The 27,804-nt window shown below is 26.8% G+C and overlaps 2 protein-coding genes across 15 annotated transcripts in view; both read left to right on the forward strand.

The window, feature by feature from the left end:
- The window catches only part of LOC107068721 (Octopamine beta2 receptor), a 77,732-nt gene extending 62,893 nt beyond the window's left edge, over nt 1-14,839 (forward strand). For 12 of the 14 annotated variants that reach the window (XM_089172204.1, XM_089172205.1, XM_089172206.1 and 9 more), the window contains one exon: nt 500-14,839. In XM_089172204.1, coding sequence (XP_089028330.1) covers nt 500-508 — 9 coding nt within the window. In that variant the 3' untranslated portion in view covers nt 509-14,839. The remainder of the gene's footprint in view (nt 1-499) is intronic. The other 2 variants (XR_016176482.1, XR_016176483.1) reach the window with 1 other exon arrangement.
- Nucleotides 14,840-17,819: 2,980 nt separating this feature from the next.
- LOC107068712 (nose resistant to fluoxetine protein 6) lies at nt 17,820-27,249 on the forward strand. Its single transcript, XM_089172208.1, has 13 exons — nt 17,820-23,338; nt 23,476-23,720; nt 23,791-23,984; nt 24,078-24,202; nt 24,453-24,701; nt 24,817-25,030; nt 25,637-25,802; nt 25,880-25,959; nt 26,053-26,148; nt 26,384-26,513; nt 26,618-26,792; nt 26,876-27,018; nt 27,109-27,249. The coding sequence occupies exons 1-13, from the start codon at nt 23,122-23,124 to the stop codon at nt 27,223-27,225; spliced, it is 2,151 nt and encodes a 716-aa protein (XP_089028334.1). The 5' UTR covers nt 17,820-23,121; the 3' UTR covers nt 27,226-27,249.
- The last annotated feature ends 555 nt before the right edge of the window (nt 27,250-27,804 follow it).

A 27,804-nucleotide genomic window follows, 5' to 3' on the forward strand; every position in this document is an offset into this window, starting at 1 on the left:
ATAAAAGTAAAGAGAAAATCTCGACGGATTTGTTACTCACGAAAAATAAATGAATTTTTTCAGGCCTATCCATGTCGCACAAACACATAAATATTATAAATATGTAGTATACAAAATGCATGCTTAAAATCTCATAAAAAAGAAGTAAAAGAAAAAACTATATTTTAATATACTCTGCATAATTAAATTGCAATGATCGCATAATCATTACGCTGCTATCATTATTTACTATTACTATTACTATTTTTCACGCTATTTCTAATATCTTCTATCCGCTCTATTAAATACTTTTTTCTAATTCGCCTAAATGTTTAAATGTTTATACCTTTTTATAAAAAAAAAAAAAACGAATCAATCAATTGAAATTTTTAAAAAATTGTCAAACCAGACACGAAGGATCCACATGAGAACGTTGAAATAAAAATCAAAATAAAAATACAAACAATATCCTGAATAAAAAGTACTTTTCATTGATAGATCAATGATCCGTTTATTACAGGTACGATGATCGAACGAAGAGCATATACACGGAAACTTACATCATCAAACACAACGATCGTCGGAGATCGAGCGAATTCGGCAGCAGCCTTTGAGAGACTCTTTAAACTGACCCCTTTTTGACAGGTCAAACGATATCTTCTGCTGTGTTCCACGAAGAAAAAGAAAAGAAAACGAACAAAAGAAAGAAAAAACAAAGAAAAAGAAAATCATTCAACCGATTCATAAAGAAATACACCCAACTTCGTGAAACGAAACATTCAAAATAAACCAAAATTTATCGAAAGAAAAACGAGATAGTGGGAGGGTCGATGATTGAATAAAAAAAATAAATTTAAAAATTTGCGCTAAACCGAAAGATTGAAATAAAACAAAACGAAAAGAAGAAAAAGAAGAAAGAAAAAAAAATAGAAAAATTGATATCGAAAAAAAGTAATAAAAAATGATCGTGATGAATGTATAAGAAAATTTACAAAGATGATCTCGAATAGATTATTTTTGCCTTTCTATCTATCTCCCTCTCTCTCTCTCTCTCTCTCTCTCTCTTTTTCTCTCTAATCTTTTAATCTAATTCTAATAATGTAAAATGGAAGATAGAGAAGAAGAATATTATAGATAATATCATACACTTCTTTAATCGAACATTTTGTTCCCTAAAAGCGTTACCCCTTTTACTAAGGCCTCTTATGTGTTTGTAAAAGAGTGAGTGAGACAGATAGAAAAAGATATATATATATATATATATATATATATATATATATATATATATAGAGAGAGAGAGAGAGAGAAGGATAGAAAGCTTTACGCGCGTTTTAATGAAACACGATAAAAGCAAGGAAGCAAGACGAGCCTTAACGTAGTTTCGTTTATTACTTTCCCCTACGTTCGACGTCCTTTGATTCACCTACCCCATCTTCTTCTCCTCCTCCTCCGTCAGCTCTTTCCATCCAACTTTCATCCCCCCTTGCCTTTAATCGTAATTGACGTTCAAAAAACGTTTTTTCATCTCTGCCAATTGCAATCGATAACTCGATTGTCGAAGAGAGCTCGTCGAACAAAGGCTACAAAAATGAAATGCGCGAATAGAAAGAAAGAATGAAAGTGTATGAGAGAGAAAGAGAGAAAGAATAATAGATAAAAAAAAGGGATAGAAATGGTGTTAGAGAGAGAGAGAGAGAGAGAGAGAGAGAAAGTGAGAGTGGTGGTGAGGATAGGAATAAAGTAGGTAATTGTAGGGAAGAAGATGATGAGATTCGAATGCAAGATAAATGGCGAGTATCATGGCCTAAAAAAAATCTATATACATATATGTATGCATATATATATATATATAGATTAACGTTATATCCTTTACAAGAAACATATTCGCTTTTCAAATGATACTAAACCGGTGCTAAAGTTTCATTCACGAGGGATTAGAAATTTAGAAAATGTCTACGTAAGTGCGTGGGTATATGTGTGTGGGTGAAATTCTGAGAGAGAGAGAGAGAGGGAGAGAAAAAGATAGGAAGAGAAAAGGAGAGAGAAGTTTCATATAATATCAAAGGAAACTTATGTTTCTATATTTAAGATTTAAAGATATTATATCCAATCTTTTATTTAATATTAATTAATATAGAAAAAGAGATAAGAAATGAGAAATAGATGATTACATAACGTTTGAAATGTTCCTTAGAAAAGATTAATTAATGTTTTACTATTTGTGCAGTAAAATTGTATTTTCTTTCTTTCTTTCTTTCTCACTCTCTTTCTTTTTCTTACTTTTATTTGAAATCTTTGAATGCTCTCAAACAATTTCCATCAAATGCATCATAATTAATTCATATTACTAAGTTTTTCAATAAATAAAACGTGATACATGATTATTTAATCAAATGAATGTTTAGTATTTATAAAAATATATATCTCTCTCTCTCTTTCTCTTTCTTGTTTTTCTTTTTATTATTTCTAAATTTTAAAATTACGTTTTAAACAATTTATTTATTCATTCGTTGATTCTATCGGATTTATTTCGTGTTTATTTTATTTTTCTCTTGTTCTTTATTTATATTATATGAAATGCGATGAGAAATTAGCATAATAATTCTTTAACGAAGTGATCCAACACAATAAACGATACTAATCACACCAAAAAGAATAAGATTGCAAAGATCAATTTGAAGGGAAAGCAAATCGTTCTAATCTCGTTAAATAATTTCTTCAATGCCGTGCGATTATTGCTCGATCGATATTCGTACAACACGCGATTAGAAGTGTATATAATAATCAGTATGTTTGTAAGAGCGCGTATGTGTTTCTGTGTGTTTGTGTGTAAACATTTATTGGCGCGTAAGCATGTGATAAATCAAAATGTAGCGATATTACATATTTTTACATAATTCTATTTATTATTATTATTATTATTTTTGCTGTTGTTGTTATTATTACTGTTATTAGTTATCACTATAAATTCGCTATATAAAATATACTTTTTTTTACACCTTTAAGGCTGACTAGTGTAAAAAATAATCGCTATATTAATTAATAATCCCTAATAATCCATTCGTATCTTATTTTTCGTTTCTTTAATATTATTTGCTTGTAACATGTATATATATATGTATATATGCATACATTTATTCTCAATTACGTGTATTTATATTTGTATAATATATATGCATATATGCATATGTTAATTTGTTAATAAGTGTATATATTATTATTATTATTGCCATTATTATTATTATTATTATTATTATTATTATTTTAATTATTACTATTATTATTAATATTATTATTATTATTAATACATATTTATTTATATCAATCGTTGTACGTATTTGTATAATATTTCGTATAAATCTCACGTTTAATGAGATGTTTGTAATTACGTTATTTACAAAAGTGTGTGTGTTTCTGTGTATGTGCGAGAGAAATAGTAGTGAAAAAAAGTAATTGGGGCGGAGTCAAAAGTTTCGTTCGTATTTTAATGGAAAAGTGAACCCCCAATCAAGATTTTCTTGTTTTCTTTTTACACACACATTTCGTATCAAGTATTCTAAAAAAAATAAATGGTTTAAAAAATTGTTTTTATGCTCGATATTTAGTTCCTTATCGATTATCATAACTGCTTAATAACACGTGCCGTGTTTTGATCAAATTTTTTTTTCCGTCATTTCATTAACTTTCGAGGTCGATCAGACCAGAACTTTTGTATCGTTGACATTTTAATTTTCAGACTGAAAACGCACGAAACCAGCTTTATCATCCAGTGTAGCACCTATACTGATCTACATCGCATCGTGTTCATTAAAAATCATAAATTTTTTTTTTTTATCAGCCTTACTGACATTCTTCCCTTGTTTTTTTTTTTATTGTTTTTTTGTAATTAAATTTCCAAACGTATCGAATGAACAAAAGATATATATATATATATATATATCGAAACTTTTTGTTTATAATTGTACTCTACGACGTATTAAATTTTAAATGCAATCGAGCGTTGCCAGATCCGATTAGTATTTGTCATAGTTATGCGATTCCTATAACTTACGAAAAATACGAAGAAACTTTTTCACCGAACCCCTCACTTCCCCAAAATATATAACATAAATGTATTATTCGTCGTCGATCACAGAAGAGAACTGATTAATGATGCAATAAAGTAAATATTATAACGGCTTTTTAAAGACGTTCCTTAGGTAGGTGTATAAATAAAAATTAAATTTTAAAAAAAGGAAAAAAAAATAAACAACAACCCAAAAAAAAGAGATGACAAGCGAAATCATGCATGTTGTTTTAAAAACACGTAAAAACACGAACAAGTCCTTCGTAAGATCGTGATCAAACTTTTTTTTTCTATTAATTTATTATTATCTTAACTATAATGTAGAAATATTTGTAATATAAATGATTCGTGAATTAATCGTTTCTTTAATTATCATTATTATTATTATTATTATTATTATTATTATTATTATTATTATTAAAAATTTTGTCTAGAAGTAATATTTTGGCCTCTTACGATTTAATTTAATTAATTTAATTAATAATGTGTGTTGCATAAACATACCTTCGAAAATAAAATCGTTTTTGTCGTAATATTGTTTCTAATGTAAATCGTGTACTCGAATTAAAATATGTGCTCCTGTATATATATATATGTATATTTGAGTGAACGAACGAACGAACGAATGAATGAATGAATGAATGAGTGAGTGATAAAAAAAGAAAAAAGGGAAAGGAAAATACGTTAGTCGCGTTATTTGAAATTGACTGTAAATACACCGCGTGATGCGATAAGTATGAAAATTATCGTCTATGTAATTAAAAAAGAAAGAGAAAAAAGAAAATAAAAAACAATTAAAAGGAAAGAAAATAATATAAAATAAAAGAAAAACCAAGAGGGAAGAAAGAAGAAAAAAGGCAAGGATAACAAAAAAAAAATAAAACAAAAAATAATAAAAAAAAGAGATTAATCTCGATTGGTTGATCGTATACGAGCAATATATATATACATATATCGATATTAAAAAAAAAAAAAGAAAAAAATACTCGAAAGTTGACAGTGATTACTCGCTTAATCGATGTTCAAACTTATATAATAATTTATTAGGTAAATAAATATTTGTTGACATATATTATATTATTTATTTATATAATTTTATTCGCGAATATTCCTAACGCTCGTTCATTTGCAATCATTGTAACTGTGATATATGTATGTTTGTGAAGATGTGTTGTACATATATCAATCAGTTGAACGCGCGTTGCATTAGTCGCATTGAAGAGAAAGAGAAAAAGTGAGAATGAGTGAGAGAGAAAGAGGGACTCGTAAAAGGAAGGAGCGTGGAGAGTTTTATGATCTCTTTAAAAGAAGAGTGCAGTTATACTATATCGGTTTAAACATTGCTCTGGGGCACATATGCGTTGGCATAATACAACGCCCGTTTGACAGCATTAGGATGACTACTTGCTGACCGTGAAACCAGACGAGTTCAATGTACAGACCTGTCGGTTATTATATATATACACACATTCTACTATTATATATTTTATTAGATATGTTATATATTTATTTATTCCTTTTTTCTGTTACTTTATTGTTATTATTATTATTATTATTATTATTATTATTATTATTATTATTATTATTATTATTATTATTATTATTATTATTATTATTATTATTATTATTATTATATCGATATGTATCATCTAAAAAAAAATATGTGTATGATGTGTCTCTTTTAATACATCAAATGCATAATAAATGTTTTTAAACTTATTATTTTCCTTTAAAAAACAATGCTAAAACAAATATTATGAAACATATTTTATTCTACGTTATCGACCAAGTTAAATTTTTCACGCATAATTATTCACTGTTTAGTTTGTATTATCGTCATTTACAGATATCTTGTATATTATATAGAAATTATACCAATGTGTGTCATCACTCATAATTTTGTTTTCGTATGAAGTTATCCTAATGCGTTTAGAAAATATAATAGGAATATGTCTAAACGAAAAAAAAGAAGAAAAAAAAATTAGAGAACAAAGTACAACAACAATTATTTCACAAACGTCGTATAAGTTTACATAATATTTTCAGTATTATTTTTAAAACATTCTCATTTCAAAACGAATCGCATCGATTAAAAAAAAATGGAAATCTAATATAAAAAAGCAAGAAAAGTAATTGCTGCTAACTTCGAAGAAAATAAAAAAAAAGAATAAAGTATTAACATTTTCTGGTTGAAACAAAAAAAAAAGAAAATAAAGAAAAAAACACTTCTACACGTTTAATCGCAAAACGAGTCGTATTGTCAACGCCGCATAATTACTACGTAAGAAAGTATTCAACTAACTATATGATGTTACGTATTAAAAGACGTAACAAAAATATACAGAATAAAAAAGAAAAAAAAATGCGCGTGTACACAGATAAAAATAAAATCAAATAAAATAAATATTATAGTAAATCGATCTACGTGAACATTTTGTCGAATAATAATTGAATGAATAAAACAATGTGTGATATAAATTATTATTCGCGAGAGAAATGAAACTTGGCAATAAAATCAAAAAGAGAGAAAGAGAAAGAGAGATACATTCACAGGGGTTCTAACAAAGAGAGGATAGATAGATAGATAAATAAGTGGATAGATAAATTGATAAATAGAGAACCACACAGTGATAGTCAGTGTACGAGAGATAGTAAGAGTGAGTGAGAGAGAGAAAGAGAAAATAGTTAAATCGGACTGAAACTTGGGTGTGATGATATCGGATATGACCATTGTGTGTAAAGATAAATGACACACAACTTACATATACATACGTACACACACATATATACAAATATATATATATAACATATGAATGTATATTCAACGATCCGTAAAGTCATGTACCTCGACGAGGGACGTAGTAGAAGGAAACGAATTATATGTCGGAGGATCATTCGCGCGAATAAATCCACGTTAACAATTACGTCCTTCGATATAATATATATATATAAATACTATACACATTAATTATTATATTTCATATAAATGAATTCACATATACGTATATTAGAACGTATAAATATTAAAATAAATGTGTGTACGTGTAATCTTGTAATCTCATAACTCAATATAATATCATTTATGTAAAGTTCATACGCGTACGTTTTGGTATATACGTGTGTTAAATAAACAATAATTAAAAATGAAAAATATTCCAATAAATTTTCACGAGTTAAAACAATTGAGAAATTTTATTTAAAAGAGAAAGAAAGAAAAACAAAGAAATAAAATTCATAATAAAATATAAAATGACATATTAAAGTATTAAAATAAACTGATGATGATAATGTTAATGACGATGATGACGATGATGATTATGACGAAGGAATAAAATCGCGACATTAACAAAGTGTTTAATTATACCGTCTCGATATTAAAAATAATATTTAACGACTCGTTGATGATTAATTCGTTTAAAGTTAGATGCATGTAACGTGCCGTATCCAACGTGGAAAAATGTCGAAAAATTGCCAGGGCAAGGGAAAAAAAAGTAAAAAGAGAGAGAGAGAGAGAGAGCGAGAGAAAGGGAATGAAATGCAAAAAATAGAAATAAAAGAAGAAAAAAATTCTCTCTACGACACGCGTGTATGTATATTTTGTAGAGGATGTTTCAAAAGTTGCTTTATCGAGATGAAAAAATTTAAATAATAATAACTTTAATTATTAAATAATATTACAACAATATTCGAGATAAATTAAAACGATGATCATAACAGGAGGATTAAAATTTAGACAATAAGTAAACAACACGCAATTAATCCGATTAATTAAAAAAAAAACCTGATCGTTGTAATCAGAGTGATCTCAATTTGTTGTTAACATATTGAATTTAAAATTAATACCAATTTTATTATTTTATTTGAACCTATGGCAATTCAATTTATTTATCAATCGTTGTTGCAAACGAATTTGCATTTATTATTAAGTCAATTAATTGACGTTGCTTAGCGTATGAATTCAAAAAGGGTTATAATACAAGTTTTTTTGGGTTAGTATTGTTAACAAAAAACGTGATCCTAAAATAATATAATTTCGAATATTCATTCGTGTTAAATTTTATTTATCGGTACTATGAATTGACTTTTGAAACAATCAGTATTTATATAAATATGTATAAAGTGTTCTCACTAAGGCACGCTTTTACCGATGATCGTTAGGTCAGAAAGGGTTAACTTAATAATATCATCGTCTAAATTTAAATCATTCTTGCATGGGCGCAGTTCGCGGCCGTGTCTAATCATCGATCGTTTTGCAATACCAAATGTATCATTTCTTTTTTTTTTTTTTAAATAAAACAAAAAAAAACTTATGATCGATTTTACGCAAGTGTATGTTTGAAACAACACAACAAAACGGAAAATAATAATCTTTAAATACAAAAGAGAGAGAAATAAGAAATAAAAATAAAAACGGGAAAATATAAGTTGAATAAATCAAGTCGTGATAAAAAATAAAAAGAAGGAAAAGATAAATAAAAAAAGAAAAAAAAACATGCAAAAAATTACCAATGTCAGAATATATTTCATTGAACGAACAATTATTATTATTATTATTATTATTATTATTATTATTATTATTATTATTATTGGAACATTTGTACGAGTATACCGAATACATTACATACAGATGTGTTGTATTTTAAACCAGAAATCTGTATAATACCGAGAAGCAATAATAATGATCGTTTAAAAAAAAAAGGGAGAACAATAAAAAGAATAATAATAATAATGAAAAAAATAAAGAAAAAGAATTAAAATATAAAATAGGTCGAAGTAAAAGGATAGAGGGGGAGGAGTTTGGGGAAGGAAAAAAAATTATTACCAAAAAAACAAAACAAAAAACAAAAATAACCTAGCCTCTCGTTTATTGTCCTAAGGGGCCAAAAATGCTGTAAAATTTTAACTGCGATCGATATTTTATTTTCTCTCTCTCTCTCTCTCTCTCTCTCTCTCTCTCATTCTCTCTCTCTCTTTTGATACTTTATTTTTCGTTCACATTCGAGCTTACGTATTTTTATGTGCGAATGTGTATACTACATTTTTTACATATGTAAACGTACATATGCAATTTAGACGTATAAAAAAAAAAAGAAAAAAATGTTAGAAAATAAATCATTTTAAAATGGTAAAGGGTTACTGTGAATTTGTATTAGTTTGAAAAAATGAATGTCAGTGCATATAAGTCTTCGCGTATGTGTAAATTATTAAAAAAAAAGATTCAAAGGATACGAAATATCTTGTATTTTATTCGTTCGTTCGTTTCTTCGATGAAACATTAAACTAATAAATTAATATTCATTGCCGTTACTCAAGGCAAAATTCATTTTCTTGGCTTTTTAGTTCATAAACTTCACCTAAGGTAATCAAGAAAAAGATAAAAGAAAAAAATATGTAGAATAGAAAAAAGAAGAAGAAGAAGAAGAACAAAAACAACAACAATAACAAAGACGACGAGGACGATGACGACGACGACGACGACGTCGACGACGACGATGACGAGAATTGAAAAAAAGGAAATTTGCGTCTGGGGTTCAAGTAGAGAAGCTCGATCGATCGAAGTTTTAGTTTTGTAAAAAAAAAAAACAGAAAACATAAGTAAAGAATCGTGTACGTGATTTCAACATTTTTATTCATAACAAAATAGAAATTCGTCGTTTATATTATCGTTATTATTACTATTATTATTATTATTTATTATATTTCTTATTATATTTTTAGAAATAATCTTCAACAAGACGATATTCAATATTAAAAGAAAAGGAAAGAATTTTCAATGTCGAATAAACCCATCATGATGATGGTGGTGTTCACGTTTGTACGTATTTTTCTTTATTTTTTTGTTGTTTTTACTTTTTTCCTATTTATTATTTATCTTTCGTTGTAATTTTATAATAAAGTTAATTCACGAAGATAACTTAGTTAATTGAACGAGTAATTTATAAAATAAATCAATCATTACAAATCAGAAAGTTTGATAAAATCCGTTCTACTCGATTGCACGTAATTAATTTGCGGAAAAAGAGAGAGAGAGAAGGGGTAAATGTTTGTGAGTGAGAGAAAGAGAGAGAGAAAGAGAGAAAGAATGAGTGAAAGAAAACTTTGAATGCGAGTCGATGTACCAATAAACTCGAAGGAAGTACCAAATTGCGAATAATTGATCGAACATGCTGTTAACGTATAGTCGAGACTTGTTTTAAAAGCAATAAATAAATATACACATAAACACACACATATATATACGTATTTACTCGAGAAGTAAAACGCCAACATATTTTGTAGCTTAAACAATTAGGAAAGTTGATGCTGATGAAATGATGTCAGAAAGAACGATAGAGAGAAAGAAAAAGATTAATAAAGTAATAATAATAATAATAATAATAATAATAATAATAATAATAATAATAATAATAATAATAATAATAATAATAATAATAATATTAATAATAATAATAATAATAAAAAGAAACAAGAGGCGTAAAATAAAAAAATAAAAAATAAAAGAGAAGAAGATGAAAGAAAAAAGTAATAATAATAACAATAATAAAAATAATGATAATGATAATAATAATTAAAATCGTAGATCCTCGTACTTAGATCGGTGTAATAGAATAATAATAATAGTAATAATAACAACAAAAGTAATGATGAAAATAAAAAAAGAAAAGTAAAAAGAAGAAGAAGAATACGTAGCAATATTTCACTGGGAAAGACACGTTTGAATGATTAATATTATCGATCATCGATTATCCTATCATTCATTTCTAATATTCATCAAAGCTAAATTAATTATCTGTATCTATATTGAAGTATTATATATTAATAATATAAAAGAGACTCTTTAAGTGTCTAAAAATGATGTTGCTGTTAATATTAAAAATAAATTATTCACACATACACACACAAAAATTATAAGAAGAAGAAAAAGAAGAAAAAATAAAAGTGAATGTTATCACGTCTGTGTATAAAGGTTGTAACGTGGGATAGATAACTGGGTTTGATGGTATCAGGATATTAAGGATTTTCAGATAATAAAAAAAAAAAAGGAAGATGGAAAAGAAATCCTCTAAACTGCTTTGCTCTTATCATTCTCATTCACCCTTTCTTTCTCCTCTTTCCCCTTTCTCTCTTTCTCTCTCTTTCTCTCTCTCTCTCTCTCTTTATTTTCTTTTTATTTGTCTATTTTTTATGTTTTCGCTCAACAATTCGACTTTTCAGCAACAACAACGGCTGAGAAGAAAAAAAACACTTAATGTATTTTTCTTCTCCCCTTTTCTTTTCTTCTTTTTTTTTCGTTTATTACAGTAAAGGGTAGTAAGGTAATATTTGAGAAAGAAAAGGGTGGTTGAGGTTTCACCTAGGATAAAAGAGAAAGAGAGAGAGAGAAAAAGATTAAGATTATTAATGCGAAAAACGTCGTAAAAAACTAAAACAAAAATATAAAAGAGAAATAAGAATAAAAGAATAAAATAATAAAGTAAATAAAGTAAAAAACTCGCGATGTCGTCGTAATCCTAAGGACAAAAGCCAAAAGTTAGAACCAAAAAAAATAAAAAAAAAAAGGGAAAAAATGAAAAATAGTGGAGATCATTTTTCATGATCGTTCATGATCCCTAAAAAAAAAAGATCACACGTTGACGGCATCGATTCTTTACGAACAGGATCTGCTTTTCTTGAGCTCTTTATTTTAAGTAACGAGAGAAAAATCTAATAAAATGCCATCTTCTTGAGGTGACAACGACAATTTGTCGAACACCTTGGTTCTTTCCTTTCTCTCTCTCTCTCTCTCTCTCTCTCTCTCTAACACACACACACACAAACACATACATACACTTTATTTCTTTCTCTTTTACTCTCCTTTTTTTTCTTCATATATTTTTTTCACCTTCTACTTTTCGTTATATATTTTATTTTATTTTATCATTATTTATAATATCGTCAGGACGAACGAGGGATAAAAAGAATTCAAAAAGCCCTTTTTTCAAGATCCTTTAACATGTTCGTATTAACATAATTAATATTATACATAATTAATAAAAAGTATATAATACTTTTATTCTATATAAGTATTATAAATACTACATTTATATTTATATTGCTAATTTTACATCAAGTTTTCTCTATAAAAAATTTCAATTTTTTATTTTTTATTTAATTCGAACAAGAAGAATATCACTTGTGTCTTGAATAGCGGAGGGCTCCCTCTCACCCTTGTACAGAAACATATCCATCACCGAAAATATGGATAACGTTGCGAAGAACGTGTTAACAAGCAGATAATAAAAGGTAGTAATAGTAGTAGTAGTATTACTTACTTGCTATAAAAAGAACAATAGATTTTTTTTAATATTAACGTTATACTAACGAGAATGAAAAATAAGGAGAGAGAGAGAAATTTAGGAAAATAAAAAGCATCAAATTTAACTGTGATGATACACCAAAAGTTTAGCATACTCTGTCTATCGTCAACCCTTTCCTCCTCCATACACGCACATATAAATATATATATATATAACTTAATACTATTGCATATGCAAACAACAAACATCCCTATTCATACATACATACATACGTGTTAATAATGTCTATTTCGCACAAATGAAATAAACAGTAAAAAAAAAAATGGCTTTTGTTGGTAGCTTGAAAAGCAAAAGTAATAATAAAAAATAAATAAAATAAAAGGAAAAAAAATAAATGCAAAAACGAAAGCAAATACATGTTGCATACATAAATACATGCATATATTCATATACATATATACATACATTCATACGTATTCTGTGTAGAAGGCGGGAATGAGTCTGACGTATATATTATATCTATATAATATTATATTAATTGTAAGAAAATTTTTAAATAATAAATGATCTAGACAATCAGGATACGACGTAGTCGGATTTTTCTGCCGACCGAACAAACTTTCGTCTTCATCATTTTCTCTATTTTATTCTATTGCATACACAATAATAATAATAATAATAATAATAATAATAATAATAATAATAATAATAATAATAATAATAATAATAATAATAATAATAACAATAATAATAATAATAGTAATATAATATCCGAATATACGATCAACAATAATACTAATGATAATACTTATGATAATTATATAAATAAAATAGGGGTATGAATGATAATTTAACGATAATTAATTATAATAATAATAATGATAATGATCAATAAGTATCACATGATAAGCGATAATTAAAATGATGAATGTCTTGTATATAGTGAATGTATAATAATATAATATAAATTATCATTGTATAGCAATCGTGATAAATAGTAAAGAGACAATTATGCCATTGTATTTTAAATGTTCACACTATTTCTTTCTGTTATAAAAAAATATATGTATATACATAAATTTAATCGAATGATGATTGGTCGAAATAATATAATAAAGGATTCTTTTTGAAAATGTCTCGAATATATGCGAGTAGTAATCAACAATAATCTCGAAGAAAAACATGTGTTTGTGTTTTGTATTATTTGTTCGTTTCATTTGGTATTATATATAAAAAGGGTAGAAAGAGATAAGAGAGAAAGAGAGAGAAAGAAAGAAAAAAGTTTGGAAAATTTGCTGGGATAAGGATAAACATTTTATTTGCTACTGGATTACCGTCCTATATTTTTCACTATATCCAATAGGATGTACTTCGTAAAAAAATAAAATAAACAAGAAAGAAAGAGATAAAAATGGGGACCGGGAGTTGGGGTAGAGGTTGGACGGAAAAAGATAATAAAATGTTTGCAACGAAATAAAAGATACTAGGTGCTAACTTTCCCGAGAGAATCAAACACAGAGAGATAGAGATGGAGAGAGAGAGAGAGAGAGAGAGAGAGAGAGAGAGAGAGAGAGAGAGAGAGAGAGAGAGAGAAATATACCATTTCTATCGATTGTTTATGCAGTTCTCGCTAGATAAAAGAAACTTTTTTGGCACAGGCTAATTCTCGATCGTTAAATTTATTCTCGTTAATACAACCTCTCATCTTTTTACAACGTTATTTTCACTTTCTTTCCTCTTCTCCTTCTACTTCTTCTATAATATTTTTGTGTTTTGTTTATTATATCTATCGTACTTTCCTCTTTTCTTAAAAAGGGATTGAAATTTCGTAAGGTTTCAAAAGAATCCACAATTATAAAGACTTTCATTTGATGTTAATCTTTCTTTTTTTATTTAGTTTTCCCCAATCAAAGTAAATTCTACCCTTTTTCTATATATACACCACGTATATATATATATATATTTGTGTATGCACGCGCGCCCGAGTGTGTGTGTTATTTTTTTCCCCGTGTACATATGTGTGTACGTATCTTTCTGTCTTTCTCTTACAAACGGAATGAACCAGTATACGCGAACGAAATTCCTAAATACGAATGGCCTGGTCCTGGCAAAGCCGTTGCGCATTGCAGCAACCCCAATACAAGCACCACCACCCCTTGAAGCAGCATGTACCTAATGCAGTGGTGGTAGGATAGGGGTTATACTGTGCATCATGTTGCTACGGGCCAGTTACGAGCGTGGTAATCGTCTCTCTTCTTTATATTTATATTTTTTTCTCTCTATCTTTTTTACATTAAACAATTGTTACATTATTTATATTATACGAACAACGCATGTGCTTCCTTTTCATCCTAATAAAAAATAGTAAGTATGTGTATATATATATATTTTTCTGTACAATCAATAAATAATGAGGTATGAATTTTATCTATTGGACTGAAAAAAAAATAAAAAACTGCGATGCGGAGGATCTTCCTATTAAAATTATGAGCTCATATTTGGTGAGAATTATTTTAAGGTGTCTAGCAACCCATTTTTCCGTGGCACTTGAAAAAAAAAAGTCATTTTTTTGACCCACCCTAATATATATATAATATTTAATTTTTAAAATTTATTTACACGATTTGATTTGAGAGGTAGGAGGAGAAAAAGAGGTGGTATTTTATATTACATTTTAATTCAATTTATTTAGAATTCTTTTCTACGAATTTGTTCATTTTTAATTTTTTTACTTTTTTTTTTGTATATATACTCAATGTTGAATACAAAAAACCCACTCCTCATTCTTTAATTCTAATGAATGAAACAGTAGGTAAGGGTTTTTTTCTTTTCTTTTATTATAAAATGTAATACTTGTTATTGTATCTTGATGAGAATGGATTATTAATAATTTTTTTTTAATCTTATTTCGGATGAAAAATTTTAATTATCGTATAGATTTTTTATTCCATGTCGATTATGAACATCGACGAAGCTTCCTATTCATTTTATTGAATGGATTGATATGAGAGATTTTTTTGTTGTTAAAATATTAAACGTATGGTAGGATATTATATTTTGCTGAATTCAAACTTATTAACATTAATTAATTTATTTTTAATTTTCTTTTAACGAGAATCATTCTAATTGAATGCTAAAAATATAAAAAAAAAGATCATTTTATATTACTTCATCTTTATGAATGGAATGATAAAATGGGATTTTTTAAATTTTACCAATAAAAAAATATCTTACTTAATCACTGCATCTTTTAAATTTCAGACTTAATTATTATTATTAATGAATTGAAATATCACTTTGAAAAGAATTCAAGGCTTATCGTGAAAACGAACGAGCTTTAATTGTCGAATGTAAAATTATGATTTTTCTAATAATATAAGAAGTGATAAAAAAGAAAAAAAAAGAAAAAAGGTAAGTGTACGATATTATATCGTAAATGATATTCACCCCAAAAACTTTAAAAAAGAAGTTTTTCCAGAAAAAAATTGCATTTATATTTGCTATATAAAATTGTAAACAAAATATATGACTATATAAATGCATTGATACACAGCATTTTAAAAAAACAGCCATTTAGGGTACTCAAATAAAAAACAAAAACAAAAATACTTGATATTAAATTACACGATGATCATCTGCAACAAAAAGAAAACAATATTTATTTTTAATTATAAAATCATTGTAAAATAACTTGACATATTAAATTGAAAATTATAATTGCGAATTGGACGATTACTCCGTCAGAATTGCGTCAAGGTTTTTTCAGAGTTACGTCAGTATTCTTTTCCCAGCAAAGGTAGATAGGGTTGCGTCAAGATTTTGTCCCAGCAAAAGGTAAGGTGTCGTCAGGATGGCATCAGAGCTGCGTCAATGTTGCGTCAAGGTTTTTTTTTCTTTCTTATTTTAAAGGAAATAAGATATAAATAAGAAAATAATTTAAAATAGGGATATTACTAATAAGAGAATATTTTTAATCAGATTCTTTTTTTTATCTTATTGTTTCGTTTATTGTTTGTTTTTGTTTTTTTTATTTGTATCATTTCGTATGTAATTTTATCTCTTAATATAAAATTAGATGAGAGAGATCGTTTGCTTAGTATGCGTACCATCTAAATAGACTTGGCATCGAAGGGAACTTGTTTATCTATAATTATCTTTCATAGGCGCCTATCATTATCCGTGTTTCCACTTTATTATCCTATTTTTAGCGTGTACGCCATATTTCTGCCTTGTGTCTACTACTTTTGTACGAACTAACGTTATTAACAGTTTAATCATCTTCCATCTCTTTTTACTATTTATCCTTCAAGCAAGATACTATTAAAAATTTCTAAACAAATGTAATTTCACAAATTTAATTAATTATTATTTTCCTTATATTTAATTATTATAATAATTATTATATTAGGTCGAGAGAGTCATAAATAACTTCCGTTTTTTATGAGACAAAGAATGGTGTTTCTGTCACTAATAAGTGCAGGGCACTTTTCATGGAGTTTTTTTTTGTACTCTTTGTATCTGTTGGACGTGTATCTATTGAATTTCGCTCCAATATTACCTTTAAAAGGTTCGTCAAAGTTGGAAAGACGTCCTGCGCTTGGTTCGTCTTTTAAGGTCGTATCTCCAGAACGGAATTTTACAAACTAATTTCTGACTGCCCTATCAGTTATCAATCCTGCACTATATATACTGTATATTTTTTTAGCTGCCACTTTAGTGCTATTGCCTTGTTTAAATTCCTAAAGCATTACATGTCGATTATGCACTTTTTACTATCCATTTCAGAAGTTAAGGAAAATGGTTAAATGTAACATTGACTACATAAAACAGTTGACAGAAGACTAACTGAATCCTCATCTATACAGTGATATATATATATAATTTTTTATTACAATTATAAAAATAATAACAATAGTAATAATTATAATAATAATACTGATAGTAATAATGATGATGTTCATGAATAAATTGAAATGAAAATCATTAGTTTGAGTTAGTCGAATTGAATAGAGTGGAATTAAATCGAATCTAATTTGGAAAACGTTTGAGGAAGTTTGCTAGTTGGTCGAAGTCGATTGTCGTTCGATTATTGAACGCCACGCAAATCGTAATTGGATCTTTAATGGTCGAAGAAGTTGTGCACCGATCGACTGTGCTATTCATCGACAAAGTTACCTGTGTGTGCTAGTCGTTATCAATGTGCATCAAACTCATATATATATGAGTACTTAGAGACACATACATACACACACGTCGCATCCTCTTGTCGTTGTCATTGCTGGATCCGTTGGCTTTTATGAATTTGAAGATTCAATTACAAAACGATCGTTCGAGAATTGAAACCGGTTTGCTGATCTCGCAATTTCCTTCTTGTCCTTTATAAGACGACCACTCGTATCCTCTATTCCACCTTTTTTAATCGAAATTATGATATATATATATATATATATATATATATATATATATATATATATATATATATATATATATATATATATAATATTTCTTCTGATACTGGTATTTATAATTTAATTTTGATTTCTAATGTTTATTTTAAAAAGAGAAAGAAAAAAGTTTAACGAATGAATCAGTTAAACTGTACAAATTTAATTTTTTACATATATAAAGGACAAAATATCATCAAATCAAAGTAATATTTCTTTATTAATAAGAGTAGTTTAATACACATAAAAAAATTTAATATTTTTTATGTAAACATTAAAATAGTAATATGAGAATATTATTATTATTATTATTATTATTATTATTATTATTATTATTATTATTATTATTATTATTATTATTATTATTATTAATATGGAAACTTCAATTTGTGCTTTTGTATTATATAAGAAATTTTTAAAATTAACGCGTAAATAGTATTTATTTATTACTTTAATACAATTTCTCCACTTCTTTTTTTATTCGCGTTATTATTATTTATTATTAATATATTTTCTCCCTCGTCAAATATGACGTCATAATTAAAACAAACCTAGTTATATGGAAATTACGAATATACAGAGGGAAATTGAGTGAATTTAAAAGATATATAATATTTAATATAATAGCTTTAATCTGTAGATTTGTGTGTGTGTGTGTGTGTGTATGTGCATTTGTAATTTCGTAAAAGCTTTCTACTAGTTTTGTCCAAACAAAGTGTAAAATGTTATATAATTGATTCATAGTGTAACCAACTTTACAATTTTCTTCTCTTTCTCTCTTGTTCGTTTAAAGCCTTCTAGACTAGAATGTTTTATAGCTAATATTTCCACAAGTTAAATAGCCTAAACTTTACATAGAGATCATAAGGATACAAAATTTCATCTTGATTGGACCAAGTTAGTACGTACTTAGGTGTTTTTACAAAATTGCAAGCCTACAAATTCAAGCTTTTATATTAATGAAAAACATAGAAAGTTCTAAAAAGTTTCTTATTTATTCAAACAATCCCATATTTTTATAATTAAAATAATAAAAACTTCTTTTTTGCACGTATATGTAGATTATCAAGCATCTATTTAATTGTGATTAAATAAAAAGTATGGTAATAAAAAAAAAAAATCAATTACGATGCAACAAGTTCGTCTACGTTCGACAAATCGATTAGCCAGGAAAATATGAAGAAACTTTTTAACTTTACGACCCAATTAAATGAAACTTATTTTTATTATTATTATTATTATTATTTTAATCATAAATTTAACCAAAACTATTTTATAACAATAATAATTGAAACACGAGTATAACTAAAGGTAACATTTAGAAAATGCATTATGAAATACAGATTTAATTGAATTATAATGATGCACGCACGTGTGTTATACTTTGCAGGACGTATAATATACAGGGTGAGTAAAAATTAACCGAACACCAATATATGAAATATGTAAATCCTCTGTTGGATTTAAAGATATGAAGTATGTTTATAATAAAAATGATTTCGAAATACGAGCATGATTATCGTAATATTATTTTTATTTATTTAAATAAAATTCATCCTGTAAGATCTGTGTTGGTTTTATTTCATACTTTTTCGTGTGGTCATACATTTTTAAATCGTATAAATAAATAGGGTACTCGTATAAACGGTCAAACCATTTTTAAGTAGTACTACGTATACACATACATATATACATAAGAATCTCTTCTCTTAGAGATGAAATTATAAGACGTGCTTTCTCGGTTTCTCTTGGCAAGATAAGCACAAAATCCCGATCCAATTAAACGTGGATTGTATTACGGATAGGTAAGTAAGACCGATCGATAAAGGGCAATTCTTGCGAAACTACCTTAACCATAATTTTCTTTTTCACTCTTTCTATATTTCTTCTACTCTTAAAACACGATAAGGGCTACTTTAAAATGTCTCGAACATAAGTATTATAATTTTTGAAAGAATTATTTATTTTTTAATTATCGTACTTATACGATCGATTGGATAAACTTTGTTCGCGTTGAGAAAAAGGGAGAAATCGAAAAAAGATTTTTTTTTTATATTAATTCATTTCAAAAAACGCAATATTATTCATCTCTTGTATTAACTTAATCATATTTTTTATTTTTTATTCGAGAAAAGATAACGCTTTTTCTTATTTATTATACTTTAATTTAATTTTCTCTTTTTGTTTCATCCACTTTTAAAATTTATTTTCCCCTTTTCTTTCTACAAATCCAACATTTTATTGGAGAACGGAAGAACGGTTCTTGCGAGAATTCTTTTTATCTTTTTTTACTTACTTTATGTCTATCCAATTTAATATGTTCTATCGAAGCGGGTAAATGGGTATCAGTAGTTCATTAAAATTTTATCTTAAAGCCACTCTATATATATATATATTATAAACCTTTGTAGTTTTCTGGAGTGTCTGTCTACATCTCAGAAGAAAAATGTACGACGTTTCTTCTACAAACGAGAGCAAGGAGAATAAAATGAAGAAATTGTTTTTAGAATTTTTATTCGTAAATTAAGGAAAAGTTAGATTTTCATAATTGAATCTATTATTTGTCAGTTGAAAATATTTCTATGAAATTATTACTAAATAATTTACAACACTTTCTTGATAATTATTAATGATGTGAAAAGTTCTTTAGAATGAGGATGATTTGAAAAAATAAAACACTGCAGCGATGCAGCGGCCACGATACTGTGTGTGTTTGTGTGCGACTGCATACTACGAACCGTGGACTCATATAATTTTGATACTAAACCTGGTTGTAGGTAGGAACGATAGAAGGGTAGAAGAATAAACAGAGATAAGTGTGTAGGCGACAAAAGAATAAGGTACAAACGAACCGACGGTCAAAATAAAAAATCATAACGGTGCTTTTATATATATATATATATAGATGGTATATATGGTAACAATATTATAATAAATAAATTTTACAATTATCTTAATCTTTATACTCTGCATTCGTCTTATTCTCTCGAAACTTAGTTTTTTGAAGGTTTTCTGAGTTTTTTAAGACTCTTTGTGCGGTGCGTTGAAGAACATAACATAAATATACACATGATTTTAAGTCATGAATCGTTCTCCAAAAAAATTATGAACAACTTTTTAATCCTTTATTATTTTTACGACGATCATTAAATGTCTAACATTAATTAATTTCAATTTTTAACTATTTACTTTTCATATAAGATACTAAATATTATTCTAAAAATATATATTCTAGAATATATATAGAATATATATTCTAATATATTCTAATAATATATATATTATAATTAAAAAATAAAAATTTTTATATCTTTATTTATAAAAATATTACGCCTATAAGTATGCAACCCTCTAGATCCTCTTGAAAATGTTGCTTGAGAGCGCTATCTGTTGGGACGGATTTTTTTTCAGTCTAAACTGTTTATACATGCATGTATTAAGGGTTGCCTATGTTTCGGGCAGAAAAAAATTCCGTCCCAACAGATGGCGCTCGCAAGCAACATTTTCAAAGTGTATCTGGAGGGTTACGCATTTTTAAAATTATTAAATAAATAATTAGAAAAAAGTACAAAATAATATTATAATAATATTATAAAATAAATTATCCTACTCCTGATTACTATGCATTCGTCTAATTCTCTCGAAACTTGATTTATTAAAGATTTCACTTTTAACTTGTGTGATCTGCATACATATCTTTTTTTTTTATTTATCTACGGTACGATAAATCAAATACTTTTAATATTTTTTTATGAAACTAATGATTTTGCTTGCATCTACGGCAAAATTCGTCAATGATTTATAATATTTTCCTACACGTGTATCTACGGTATAATTTGTCAATGATTTGTAAAGTATTTATAAAGTATGTACTATAATATGAATATATAATACAATAACATTATGCAATAGTGTAAATTTATTTTGAATACGTTTTAAATGGGCAGCTATGGAAATACGTTATGAAATGCGGATGCTATATAAAAACCGGTTTTATTATTTACAGCAAAAGGTCATCCACGTTTTAGTTCACGTTTTAAGAATCTACAAATTTATTCTCAAGAAACATTCACTGAAAAACGATAATACCTGTTTTTTTACTCATAGCATATATTTTCCATCGAAACCAAATAAATTTTATCGATAAATAAAAAAAAGAAAAAATAAAAAATATCATGCGTGCAGATCACACTTGTTAGAAGTGAAACCTTCTTAAAACCAAGCTTCGAGAAAATGAGTCGAATGCAGAGTATCAGGAGTAAGATAATTGTAGGGTTTATTTACTACAATATAAAAAAAAATGTCATGTGATTGATTTTCAAAATAGTTCCATAAGTTTACAAAAAAATTAGTCAACGATCGAGGACTCAAGTATTTTTTTAAAAATTTCAAAAATAGGCACGGACGAAATTATTGATGCTGTAGTTGAAATCGGCTATCATCATGTCAAGGACTGTACAAAGAGCAAATGTAAACCTGTTTCGCCTAAAGGAAAATTACGCCCAATTAATTTTTAACTCAGGAATGCGATAAACCTTTGCATTAACCACTTGCGTTACAAGCGTCGAGATGTCTTAGTTTCAAAACTGCGCGTAACGTGTACACCACGTCGATAGGCGTTTATTACAAAAATGAATATGAGGTGGTCTATACGTCGTGTAACAACGTACTCTTGCTAAAATTTGTATAAAACTGTAACAGTATTTTAACGTGATTCTACATCTGAACATTTGAAAGACTTAAAAAAAAACTTAATAAAATATACTTTCACTTATCCGCTAATGTCCTAAAAATCGAATAGTCTGTAATTTTTATATTTTAATAAAAAAAAAAAAACAATTGTTACAAAAATACTTTTAGTTTGATAGTATGAATATTATTATACAATAAATTTAATTTTTTTCTCGTATTTTCGTATTGTAGCGAGCAATAGATTAATGGTTACTGTAAAAGTTATGGTGATAGTAGAAGCGATGAATTTTAGGTAGGGATGAATTTTAAGAAAGGACGGCAGTCTATTTAATCTTCGGCAATCTAAAAAAAGTTTTACTTCAGTTTGGATTGTGTGATTACTTTTTAATTGTATCTAATTCTTTTACGTTCGTCGAGGATTATTAATTAAGTATAGTCGCTCGTTTATATTTTCAGTTTAAATATTTATATAATTATTATTTTCTATTATTTTGCAATATTTTTGTTATTCCAATTGTATAACAAAAAAGACATTTTTTAAAAAAGAGAAAATAGACGGAGAAGTAGATATTTTTTAACTAATATTATAGAGGAGTAAAAAAAAATTCAACAAAATTAACTAGAACAGCATAACACAGTAAAAATGGCACGTTCAGGATTTCAATTTCTCCAGTATTTTGCAGTATTTATTTTGTTTTTTAATTATTGTACGGCAAAGGAAACGAAAGAATGGAGAATACATACATTGCCAGTATATGCAATGCTAGCATATTCAGAAATTTTAAACTCAACTGAATGTGGCAAAGAACTTACAGAATTTCGACAAGCCATTGATCAATACTTATTATGGAGTTTAAAAGGTAAGTGAAAGCTATGAAAAATAATTTTTATTATTTGAGATTTTAAATATTATTGAAAATCTCATCATAAGCCGCACATAAAAATTAAATTCGATAAACAAAAGGATGAATTTTTTATTTTATTCCTTTTTGTCAAGTAATCGACGCTAGCGGCGAACCCACGCCAGGATTCATTTATGGAAATAATTATTGGTTGGGTAGCAAAGACCAGTGCGAGGATGTAGGAAATAGAAATCCTTTTATGTTATCGGAAGAGATGCTACAAAACAATTCAAAATTTCGTCATATCGAAGATGAATTTCCACCTTTTGAAGTGAAATTCTTTGTAGCTAATTTTCGACATAACAGCACTTTACAATATCACTTTGTAATACCTGACGAAGTAAGTTTCTATCAAAAATTAAATAAGTGATTTTAGAAATTTAATCAAATCTTTTAATTTTCTTTTATAGGATTTAATAATATTAGGTATGTGCTTACCAGCATCATGTTCGAAAGATCAACTTTTTATTCTTTTAGAAGTCTTGATGAGAAATAGAACTCTTTTCAAAGGCGAACTATATTCAGCCGACTTCTCATTGGTTGAAGTAAGAGATCTTATCGATGACCATGTCTGGTTGTTAAGTGGAATATTCATCACAATGACGTATATAAACAATTCTTTTATAATTAACAATAGTTCATTATGAAATATACAATATAATTATATATATATATTGTTGTTTTTGTTCTTTTTTAGAATAATAGTCACATTTACAATCCTATTAGTGATAATAGGAACAACCTACGATGTTCTGATAAACCAAAAACGGGTAAAGAAACATTATAGGTACATTCAAGACTGTGACAATCTTCAAGCGATAGGTAAGTTTATTTCATAATTTGTAACACTTCTTTTTTTAACATACTTTTGCGATAGTATCATTTCATAAAAAATCCTTTCTACATACCCTATCATCGCATGAGGTACAATTTCTATATGTTCCTGTAGTCTATACAGGACTTTTGCAAACTAGAGATACTTGTGTAGGTGACTAGTAACAAAACGTTGGTTATAGTTATTAGTTATTGATAAACAAATAATTATTTAATATCATAATGTATATTATTTTAGATTATCCACAAACGCAAAACGATAATGATAATAGAACGATGACAAACGATAATGATGAAATAGAAAAATTAAAAGACCACAGCTTTTTTTGTAAAATACTCCTAGCTTTCTCCGCATATTCGAACTCGAAAATAATATTTAGAATGGAATTGGATAATAATAATGTACTGGTTATACACGGATTAAGATTTTTTACAATGATATGGATAATTATGATACACACATTCTTTTATTCGAGAAATTATTATGGTAAATTACTAATTATTATGATTTTATTTAATTTGTATTAATACAAAAGATTTCATTTAAATTGATTATGATTTTCTTTATTATTTTACTTACAATCTATCATGTTTATTTAAAGACAATAAATCAGCTTTTACAAGAAAATTAGAGGGTTTTTTCGAACAAATGATATTCAATGGATCCGTTTCATGTGATACATTCTTATGTTTTGGTGGTTATCTTATCACTTACTTGTATTTAAAGAAAGAAATGGGCAAAAGTATACGTAAACCATATAATTATTTACATATAATTAAATTATATTTTCTCTTTCTCCTAAAAAGGTTTATGAGGTAAGACAATTTTTATTAATGCTAAATTTTTAAAATATCAGGAATAATTTATGCATAAGTTTAATTATAAAAATGATATGAGAAATTTCGTTATATCAATAATAGAGTAATATTTTTGTTAACCTGTATATTAGTTGTTCGTAAATATGATCCTTTGTTTTGAAGACCCGTATATGCCTGGACAATAAAATAAAGTAGTAAAAAAAACTTGTTTAAAAAAAAAACAAATAAAATATACCTGTTACGGGTAATTGCAGAAAATGGCATTCTCATGTAATATGACAAGTCGTCCTCTATCTTAAACTTCAAAAAAAAAATTATTTTATTACAATATTGTGTCTTAATATTAACGCTTTAAAATAAAAATTAATAGTTTAACGAAAACAAATAAAACAGAAAACTTCTTTCACTTTGGAAGTCATTAATATTTATTTTCTGTTAATATTTTCAATATTTGTTTAAACCACAGAATTAAAAATTAAAGAAATATGTTTATCATATCGAACTTTTAAAAACGGAGTATTAAGGGTTTATTATAACTCAAAATGAAAAATATAATAATTTTACATACATCTCATTTATTTTTTGCTACTTCTGCTATTTTAGATTGACACCTACTTACATGATAATAATAGGATTATTGCAAATAAATATAAAGTGGTACAGTAAAACTTCCCTCTTTTCCATAACGGAACGTAACCACGAAAATTGTCAAAATTATTGGTGGAGAAACCTTCTTTATATTCAAAATTTCTTTAGTTTACAGGATATGGTATAAACGATTTCAATAGTTTTAGCATAAAACATACTATTAGGTATAACATTTCTGATCAATATTAATCTTTGCAGTGTATGAATTGGAGTTGGTACTTAGCAATCGACATGCAATACTTCGTGATTTTAATTTTCCTGTTAATCTTATCTTCAATGTAAATATCTGTACTTTATAATTAACATATTTGTATATAAAAAAAAATTTTAAAGCTTAAACAAAAACATAAGTAAACATAATTTTATTCCAGGTACTTCAAAGTAGCAGCCAGTTTGTTGGGTCTGTTGTTTACCTCATTGTTAATCTTAACAATCTATTTAGCCTACATTTATGATTCTGTTGCAACGTAAATATCAATAATAATAATTATACATCTGATAAAATTTCGCACTTTCATTATTAGCGACTTACATATTAGTCGACCATGTAATAACTAGTATATACAACTGGTCAATCAATTAATAGTTTTATTCAGCAATCAATATTTACAAGCGAATTTTAATAGAATGATACTTTTTACAAAATACGCTGTAATGAAAGTGTTGATTAATCAAATAAATTAACGTTTTATTGAATTATAGATTGGACAGTCAATACAATCTTTCAAGAGTAATGTACTATTCACCATTCGTTAGAATAGGACCTTATTTCGTTGGTGTAATTACTGCATATATTGTTTTTAAATTAAACAATAAATTAAATTGCAATAAGGTAAACAGATTAAACTAATCGTTTGTTGCTTCAAACATTTTTTATGATCACAAATTCTTATCGATGATATTAATGTTTATTTTAATGTTAATAATTGATTTTAGAAAATAATATTACTGTTTTGGATACTCGGCAGTTTATGTAATTTATTAATAATATTTGGATTATATAAAAATAGAATGTCAGTTCTACCTTCTGCTTTCTACATTGGTCTCGGTAGAACTATATGGGCAATTGGTATAGCATGGATAATTATAGCATGTTCTACAAATAATGGAGGTATAAATAAATATTTGATTCGATTTTTTAATTAGATAATATTACTTACTAATCGTTATTGATTAAAAAATTTTATATTTTAGGTATAGTGAATCTTATTCTTTCGTGGAAAGTTTGGAAACCATTTAGTAAATTAACTTATTTAGCCTATCTTTTACATCCCATTCTTATAGTTTCCTTTAACCTTTTAAGTAAATCTTCCCTGCACTTTGAACCTCTACCAAACGTATGTATTATACTATCTTGTTTGATTATATAGATAGATTAATATGAAATTTAATTAAATATCATTATATTGTTTTGTTTTCTTTTTTAGGGACTTTCTGGTTTAGGATACGTAATTATAACTTACATATGTTCTTACGTTGTTTCGTTGATGTTTGAAATGCCGTACGCTTTCTTGTTGAAGGAGTTGATGAGCAAAAGAACATGATTCTTTTTTTTCACTTTTTCGATAGTATTTTTACATTGCAAGATCACAAAGAAACTACAATCATTACTATGATACATAATTTACTTTAAACCATTATTTATATTTTAGCTAGTAAGTCTGTTGTACTAGTTAATAAGTCTGTGTTAGCTACCAAGTGTACATTCAGTTTTTAATACTAAGTTTTAATGTAGTGTAATTAATATTTTTATTTAACTAATATGCGATAATTTTTGCTTTAAGTACTGAAAATAAGTCTTGTTTGTCTTTTGCTTAGTTTACTGAAATTTAGATTGCTGAATATTTATCATAAAAACTGAAAATAGCGGTAACCTGTCTTTTATGCGAATTACTGAAAATAGTTTCAATTGGTTTTATATATACTAGTGATTAAATATTACTCTTTGTTTAACTGTTCTACCGCGAAAAAATTTGACGTTACAATATACTAAAAATTTGGAATATCAAGGAAACTATACTTACAAATATTAAAATAGACAAATGAAAACCAAGTTCCTATTAATTTAGTTTTTTTCTTTGTTCTATCTTAAACGAAATGCGTGGATAGACCTTGAAAGATTT

Source organism: Polistes dominula, unplaced genomic scaffold, assembly GCF_049000335.1.
Source record: "Polistes dominula isolate Pdom_NZ unplaced genomic scaffold, Pdom_raw_medaka contig_73, whole genome shotgun sequence".
In the NCBI taxonomy this organism is placed as follows: domain Eukaryota; kingdom Metazoa; phylum Arthropoda; class Insecta; order Hymenoptera; family Vespidae; genus Polistes; species Polistes dominula.

What these genes read in the sequence shown, in the direction of transcription:
- LOC107068712 (XM_089172208.1), top strand. Translation starts at nt 23,122, where the DNA reads ATGGCACGTTCAGGATTTCAATTTCTCCAGTATTTTGCAGTATTTATT. An exon ending in ATAAATTAAATTGCAATAAG is followed by an intron (nt 26,514 to 26,617) that starts GTAAACAGATTA and finishes AATTGATTTTAG; the next exon opens with AAAATAATATTACTGTTTTG. An exon ending in ACTTTGAACCTCTACCAAAC is followed by an intron (nt 27,019 to 27,108) that starts GTATGTATTATA and finishes TTTCTTTTTTAG; the next exon opens with GGACTTTCTGGTTTAGGATA.